The 8440-nt window shown below is 41.6% G+C and overlaps 1 protein-coding gene across 1 annotated transcript; it reads right to left on the bottom strand.

Annotated features, from left to right (window-relative positions):
* Positions 1-1027: 1027 nt before the first annotated feature.
* LRATD1 (LRAT domain containing 1) lies at positions 1028-7279 on the bottom strand. Its single transcript, XM_035322415.1, has 2 exons — positions 7101-7279; positions 1028-6541 (listed from the first exon to the last, which is right to left on the bottom strand). Exon 2 carries the CDS (start codon positions 6502-6504, stop codon positions 5650-5652), a length of 855 nt encoding a protein of 284 aa, XP_035178306.1. The 5' UTR covers positions 6505-6541; positions 7101-7279; the 3' UTR covers positions 1028-5649.
* Positions 7280-8440: the final 1161 nt, after the last annotated feature.

The raw sequence follows: 8440 nt of genomic DNA, 5'->3' as shown, positions 1-8440 counted from the left end.
AATCTGGAAATATTGTCACTTCAGAGGTTCAAGCCCATACTCTAAGTTTCCATCTTGTGTCAATGTCCAACACTTGTACCCACACAGCCACACAAGCAAAAATCAAAATGATGTCTGAAAAGCATTAACCCAATTTATCTAGGAAAATGCCAGATTGCATAGATGTATATGTACATCTATGTACATATGTATATATGTACAAGAATATGCAATTAAGGCCCTTCTGGTAGAGATCATGTACATAAGCTTTCAACTAAATTCTCTGCGAGGCTGATGCTGAGGTCCTGAAGGCCCTACTCCTTAATTTTAGCCTAAAGTAAGTGCTAGATGAGTGGGGTAGATCTTCTTTTACTTGAAAGATCCTGATACTGTAAACACTTGAGGAGGGAAGCAGTTTTACATACATGGATCATCTACAGGATCAGAAACTCTCAGAAGACCCAAATAAAAATATCAAAAAAAAAAGTCACCAATTAATCTGAATGACCTCTGTTGATGGATATTGTGATTCCTCTAGATATACCTACATGAGAAGACTTGTCCTTGATGCAAAATATTTAAAATTAAGAAATAAAAGTGTATATTACTAGCTGCTCAATTATAAATACTATCAGACATATTCTAGTTTCTTTCTCAGAGCAAAATATGGTTAAAATAACAGTTAATTTCAATGGCATGGTGGCATTAAAACATATGGAAAACAATACATTCACTACATATTATTATTTTTATAAGTTAATACTACATTGCAAAAGAGGGAATGCAGAGTACCACTTGTTTCCTAAAAAAAAAATAAAAAAATAAAAATGATAGCACTAGTAGTTAATACCTATATAAATGGGAGTAAATCCACGGATATACCAAGTAACAGAAGATTCTTAGTTCACTTTTTCCTAACCTAACATCCTCTTTTTGATTTACAAGCAGTTCAGTGAAGTATCTGGTCCCACTATTCATTAATTTTCTTTTCAATAAAACTGGAAAAAAAAAAATCTGACAGATTAAACTAGCATTTTGTCAGAGGATCCATGAGCACAGGGCAGTTTTACGTCATATTTGAACTCAAAGTACAGAGAAGTTTCATATTTCATAATGATAAAAGAAGCAAATAAATTCCAGATTTGCCATGGAAACACTGACATTCATGAATTAACAACAGCATTTGATTAAACCCTAATCATATATTATTATCCTTTACATCCTAATTCTACAATGAAACTCCCCTCATTTTGGTAGCCCAACCACACCTCCTTCAATGTTCCTGAATTAGTCTTTTGAGACTGGGACCTTCATCTTTCTCCTGGATTATAAAGCAGAAAATGCACCGTTTACAAGATATAAGTAGCAACACATACAATATTTTAGTAACAGCCAAGTATAATTATGGACAGAATATTGTTTCTACTCTAGTTGAAACCTTTCATAGAAAATAATATGAAAGTAGCCGTAGCTATCATAGGCCCCTATTTCTTCTGTAGCTGAAAACAGATGTTTGGGAACAGGGATGTAGGGGAAAGGTGGGGTGGCTGAGGTACCTGATCTTACAAGATGCAGCATGTCTCCAGTGAGATCCAGAGTCCTCTCAACTCCAACTTTGGGTAGAGTTCCAGATGTTCAACACATCACATAAACAGGTCTATAAACTCTGACAGATTTTTGCACATCACTTACCTGAATATGAAAGATAATAAAATTAAATGAGGCAGGATAATTAAGACTGTGCATGCTATAGCATAGACTGAAGGCCGTTTCTTGTCACATCCTGAAGGCCATACCTTGTTACAGCCTGATCTCAATATGAAATCCACATATGGATCATATGGATCAATATCATAATATTATCCAAATTTACAGTACAAGGTTTTTCCTTTTTTTTTTTTTTTTAAAAAAAAAAATATACAGCCATAACGTGTTTTCCCCAAAAGAGGGGAAAAAAAACAAGCAAACAGCAATACAAACAAACAAAAACTAACAAATGAAAACAAAGTAACTTGGAAACATAAGGCTGATGGAGACAAAATCTATTTTGCCATCCATTCTTATAGTCTTCTTCCTCTACACACAGCCAAGATCAGCAAAACATACAGTCATGCCAATAAAACATTTCACAAAGGCTCTCTATGCTTCAAGAGAACATGAACTGAATTTTTAATAAAATGTTAGCCTCAAAGCAATTCAAAAGATTGCATTTTGAAATGACATGGAAAATAGTATCTGAGCAAAAGAGTTTCTATAAAGCTGCTCCCCAAATAGCTAACAGATAACTGGAAACATCATACAAAAGCAGGATTTTCCAAGTAACCTAATACTACAGTAACATTAAAAGACAGTACTTCAAGAGCAATGAATTACTTAGATGCAAATATTTACCCTAAGTAGCTAGACTGAAGAATGTAAACAGATTCCACAGATACAATGTAATTTGTCAATATCTTTACTGATAGAAATGGAAATGTTAACTCAGACAGGTCACTGATCCTGAAAGATTAGTATAATCAATTACCTTTTCTATCTGTCAGTCATTTACATCATTGCCTTGCTTGCAGCTGACTGCCCCCCATCTTTCATTTCTTATTTCAAGGCACCAAACAACTTTTTCAATACACTTTTTTTTTTTTTTTTTTTCTTTTTCTCTTTTTCACTCTTCTCCTACTGCCGCTTCAGATTAATGCTGCTTGTTTCAGAGCTCGTCTGTTCTCTTCCCTTATTTCCACAGTATTGCCTGTCTCCCATCTCAGAAAGGTGTCCCTTCTGGTCTCTGAAATGCCTTCTTAAATCTCATTTCTCCTCAAGGTCCACAAATTTTAAACATCTCCTAAACAATAAAATCTGATCCAAAGCTCACTGAAGTCAGTGAGAGCCCGTCCATTAACTTCAATGGACTATGAATCAGGACCAGATTGCTGTCAATAATTCGGACTAAAATCTAGTGAAAGAAAAACCAAAAGGATCTGCGTGGGCACCTCTGCTGTTAATAGCAGACTGATACTTGAATATAGTCAGAGCAATAATATGTATTAGGTTAATATATTTTGTGAATATCTCCAGTACATACAGTACAAATTTCCAGACCTTATGCAAAGGATTAAGGCCCTAATTATGTTGTTATCTTTATCTGTACAAATTTGGAGCATTGGCAAAGATTTCAGACAGAGCTTGAATAAATACACATCTAGCAAGGTAAACTAAGGAAAATTGCCATGTTCATGAACCAGGTTAGTAAATCATTAAAACAAAACAAAACAAAACAAAACAAAACATAGAATGATGGACTATTTGGAAAACACAGTGAAAAGTTTAAAACTAATATGTTTTAAATTCTCACTAGAGAGAGAGTACAATGCTATTCTTGCAAGGATCCTCTGTCTAATACTGTATTATTAATTGGAGAGCAATTTGAAGAAAAAGCATTTCAGAATTCAAAATTTACAACAAGATTCCACTTCACTCTTCCTGTCTTCATGAGCATCCTGTTATTTATTCCCTCTTCATGTAATTCTCCCTGCCTCTTCCTACCTCAGTTCTTCAATATATATATTTTATAAGGGGGAATTAAAACAAGTTACTTTTGCCCACTCTTCCCCCTCCTACCATTTATGTTTTGATTTTTTGTAAGTGCCTTGGTTGTAACGTCAGTGTCTTCCTGCAATCTCACAACACTCCCACCAAGTGCTATTGGGAACTCAGTTGTAACAGATAATTTGGTAGATGTAGTGCAGTAAAATTATTAAAATACATAAATATTATGATGATGACTGTTAATGTTATGGAAGAGAGCTACCATTCTGAGAAAAATTATCATTAATATAAAATTAAAATATTACACATTTAATAAATGATATGTTGTGATTTGAGGTTATTTCAGCAGTAGGTTAACATTGATGGCAATACACTTCTGATAAAATGTTTAATCCATAATGTAGTAACCAGGATACTTTATGGTGAGAAAGGAAATAAAAGTAACACTGCCTATTACAGCATAACTTTGTCAACTTATGTATCAGCAAAACATAGTCTGTTAGATGACCTTCACTAAAGGGGTGTATATATATATATATATATATATATATATATGCTTGTGCTTTTATTATGGTGAAATACATTCCACCTTCACAGCTTCAACTACGGGAGGCAAACCCTTTGTAGAAAATAAATTACAGTTGAAACAATGACATTGTTTAATACAAAAAGGAACCAGTACACAGTACATTGATAGGGGGTGGAGTGTATTTTATACACAGAAGAGGGATGTTACTTCTATTATGCCATCTGACATTGACATGGGAAGAAGGGAAAAAAATATCTTTTTTTTTTTTTTTTGGCACTGAAACATGCAAAGACAAATTGCTTATAACTTTTATGCAGTTTAGAGTAATAAAAAATAGAATAGATTTAAAAATGTCCTAATATACTTATTTAGATGTTAAGTATATTTAATATTTTGATCTTTTACTTAAGAACCGAAGAATTAAGCAGTGGGAGAATAAGATCTGAAATACAATCAAGGCATCACTCACATCACATTAAAAAGCATCTTTTAAATGCAGCTGTGGATTTCTAAACTTAGACTGAATACGATTTTTAGTTGCTTGGAATTTGAAACGCAAAATGAACTTGGCCATGTTACATCTATTTTCTTTAAATGGAATTGTAAATATGTGATAAATTTGTTTGAAAGAGGCAACATGTAGAATTCAAGCCTATTTGTCTCTTGCAGGATCCTGTTGACCTGTGCACGAAGAGGTATTGAGGCATTGGTGCAGTAAGAATCACTACAGTGATACAAATCCACAGCTCAAACATGAGATCCTAGAGGCTGGATCTCTGATGAGAAGCACTGTGTATACTGTTCTCCAAAATACACCTTCAACCAATTAATTTAATTTCAAGAAAACAACTGCGAACCAACTTTTTCATGAAAAAAGGAGAGGGGAAGAGGTTGAAACAACTTGCTTATGTATCATGATGACATTTAGCAGAGGAAAGCAGACAGAAAAGACAAGTATTTTAAATGTAATCAATTTCAACCAGAAATGTGAAAACATTTTCCCCCATTAGGATCTTGCTAGAGTTGTCTGGGACAAAATCTGGGTTGCAGTTACAGGCTGAAGCAACAGTGTCAAGAAACAAAACAAACAGACATTTACAGCCCCCCGCTCCCCCCCACCCACCCCATTCAGCTAGCAAAGTATGACTGATGCTTTGGGTCAACTGCAAGGCAAATGTTATCTAAAATTTCATTTAGCTAAATCCACATCCATGGCCCCCAATGTTTAAAACTCATCATGGATTACAGCCATGAAATAAAAATTAAAAAAAATTTCAATTTGAAATTTTATTAGCATGTTGCTAGAATGGTCAACATTGATCGACAGTAGAGACTTTGTCCACATACTCTGCAAACAGCTTTCGTGCACCTCCCCCCTCTCTTCTTCCTCTCCCTCTTGCACTCTTTCAGCATTAATGCTATTAAAAGCCAAACAAAATACTGGCTATGGGTGTAAAGAATGCTGGTTTTTTTGAATGTTGCCATAGATTTTGCTTCCAGTCACATCCCATGGAAAGAGGGTGAAGCCTCCTGTCTCTGTGGCAGGCTGGCCTCCCCAGACAGGGCAGAAGGAAGAGATAGCCATGTACTCCTGCTGCTCGCTATTCTTTCTCATCCACTATAGCCAGGTCTTTGATCACCCTCAGTTTGCCACTGGCATCGATCCTGCGCTTCTCACGTATTAGATCCTCCAGGCTGTGGAACCTCACAGTGTGCACCTTGTTCTCTGCCAAGTGGATCTTGAGATAGTATTGTTGCTGGTGCTGGGTGCCGGCAGCAGCCTGCAGCTCCCCCCCAGCTTTGAACTCCCTTTTCCCGAAGCGGCACCAGGCGGCGAAGCTCTCGGAGTTAGTCCAGCAAATCTCGTCGCTTTTTAAGCCCAGGTGCCCGCAGGCGTTTTGCACCACCAGCTCAGCCACCAGCGGGCGAAAGCGGTACCAGCTATTCACCACCCGGCCCACGTTGCCCGCGGCCGCCTCGTACAAGCTGTCCTGGCGGATCTGCCCCTGGTGCAGGTGGATGATCTGCCCGCTGCCCACGTACACTGCCCAGTGCGGCGGGCGATGCTCCGACGGCCCCAGGTACAGCAGCTCCAGCAGGTCCCCCGGCTTGCAGAGGGCAGGCAGCGCTGACACCGAGTAGACGCTGAGGTCCCCAGCCTGGGGGCCGCTGCTGACCTTGGAGAAGATGCATTCCTGGCCGCGGAAAGCGGAGAACTGGGTCTCGTTCAGCACCAGCTGGTGGTGGAGGTGGTGGGTGGGCGTCTCCTGGCCAGGGCTGCCGGAGCCCTTCACGCTGTACTTGTCTGGCTGGCCTCGCTCGTCCAGGTCCTCCTCCTCATCCGAAAAGAAGTAAGCCACCCCGACGCGCAGCTCGTCTTTCTCGATCCCCGAGGGGTCCCCGGTCGGCAGCTCGCTGTAATTCAGGTGGGTGATGCGATCCAGTTGATTTCCCATCAATGACAGGGCGAGGCGAGGGCAGGAATTGCCGGATCTGGAGAAAGGGTGGAGTGGGCAGGGACAGAGAGAACAAGAGAGGGGAAGGAGAGCGCAAACGGAGGGAAGGAAAGGAAGAAAAAAAAAAATCAAGACAAACACAAAAGATTTCAGCGATTTCTCATCACTCCCCCGCTCCATCCCTCCCCACCGTGCGGGGCGGGGGGGGAGGAACTCCCGGTGCGGATCCTTCCCCCTTGCCCTCGGGGTGCAGGGCACAGCCCCGGCTCCGCGGCGCTCTCCGGGCGGTGCTGCCTGAGCACCGCGGTCCCGGAACTCCCGGGCCCAGGTCCCGCTGCTGCTGGGGAGAGCAGGCGGCTCCTCTCCTCCCTCCAGCTCAGCCCGGGGAACGGAGTTGCCCCGATATCTTCCGCAAGGAAAAGGGCTGCCCCTAGGGTCCCGAGCCCGCTCGCAGCCGAGCAGCACTGCATAAGAGCAGGCTGCTGGCTCTCCGAGAGAAAATAAATAAATAAATAAATAAATAAAGAATAAGCAGATAAAGATTAAGCAATAAGCACCCCCCGCCCCCAAACAGCCCCTCTCTCTCCCCTCCGTACCCGTGGTCTCCTAGCTCCAGAACAACCCCCCTCAGAAAAAAAAAAAAAAAAAAAAAAAAAAAAAAAAACTCCTTTAAAGTAGTCCTGTCCCCATGGGCGCCGCAGAGGAGGTGAGCTCCGTCCTCCTCGCTGCGCGCCTGGCTCCTCCACCCGCTCCTCCCCGCTCGGTTGTGGGCTGCCTGGCCCCTCCGGCGAGCCTAAGTACCGGCGGCGCCGCTCCCGAGCCCGCCCCAGCCCTGCTCATTGGCCGTGGCCGTGCCGCGCCCGGTGGCGGCGGTACCGGTACCGCTGGTACCGGGGATCGGCGGAGGCGCTGCTCGGCCGGGCGCTGCCGGCCCCGGGGCTGCGGCACCGAGAGGAGGCTCGGTAGCGGGGGGAGGAGGGGCTTGTTGGAGGGGAAGAGGTTCAAAGAGAGTGCCCCACAGCCACTGCGAAGGAAAATATATATATATATAATTGTAATAAGGAAGATGGCTTTGCTGGAGGGTGGCGCGTGTCCGAGACTTACTGCATCCCTCAAGGGAGGAGATCAGATTCTTCTCATCCACCTCTAGACACCTCAAGTCGTACCTGTGCAATTTAAGTCCCCCCTAGTCAAGAGAGGCTGGTGTTTCCAAACGGCTGTTCCTCTCTCCTATTGCTCAGCCTGTTTTAGGAAGGGGTGAACTGCTCTAAGGAGGTGTCTCTTACCATTGCCTAGACGGGATATTGAAATGTTGAGACAGTGTTAGGTGAGGTGACTCCACCTGTGGTTGTCTTTGCACACCTGGCTGCAGCAGCCATAGAGGGTTGTCCTCAGAACTGACTAGAAGACATGCTGTGGCGTGTCTTACATAAAAGATCAGGCTGCCTGAAGGTAGCAGTCCATCTCTTCCTAAAATGTATGAAATTCAAAATCTGTCTATAGTGGTTAATGCCAATACACACTTTTACATGTAAATTTGCACATTATGGAAACTAAGCTCAAGAATGATTTGTTGATTTGACCACAGTTTGCCTGTAGGCTGTGTTAGTGATGGGGTTGTAGCCTAGTTTTCCCGAGTGCTCTAATCATGAAAACTTCTAAGGACCTAAATATTTTAAAACGCTCCATGAAAAAAAAAATCAAATGTAATTATTAGATTCATATGTGAATTATATTAAAGTACTATTTTTACCTAGAAGTAAATTTACCACTTTCTTCACAGTGGAAATAGGTTTGTCATACGGAGATAAGTATTTCTGCTTACAGTGCTTGTCAATACTATCCATCTTCACTTCTTATTCCCTGTCTTAGACTTCCTGTCCAGTCTTTGGACTTGATTAACTGAGAAAAGTAATGCCAAGAGTTTATTCTCATG

Source organism: Oxyura jamaicensis, chromosome 3 (genome assembly GCF_011077185.1).
Source record: "Oxyura jamaicensis isolate SHBP4307 breed ruddy duck chromosome 3, BPBGC_Ojam_1.0, whole genome shotgun sequence".
Taxonomy (NCBI): domain Eukaryota; kingdom Metazoa; phylum Chordata; class Aves; order Anseriformes; family Anatidae; genus Oxyura; species Oxyura jamaicensis.
The sequence above is the reverse complement of the archived record's forward strand: the minus strand, read 5'-3'. Positions and strand labels throughout refer to the sequence as shown.

What these genes read in the sequence shown, in the direction of transcription:
- LRATD1 (XM_035322415.1), bottom strand. Translation starts at nt 6,504, where the DNA reads ATGGGAAATCAACTGGATCGCATCACCCACCTGAATTACAGCGAGCTG.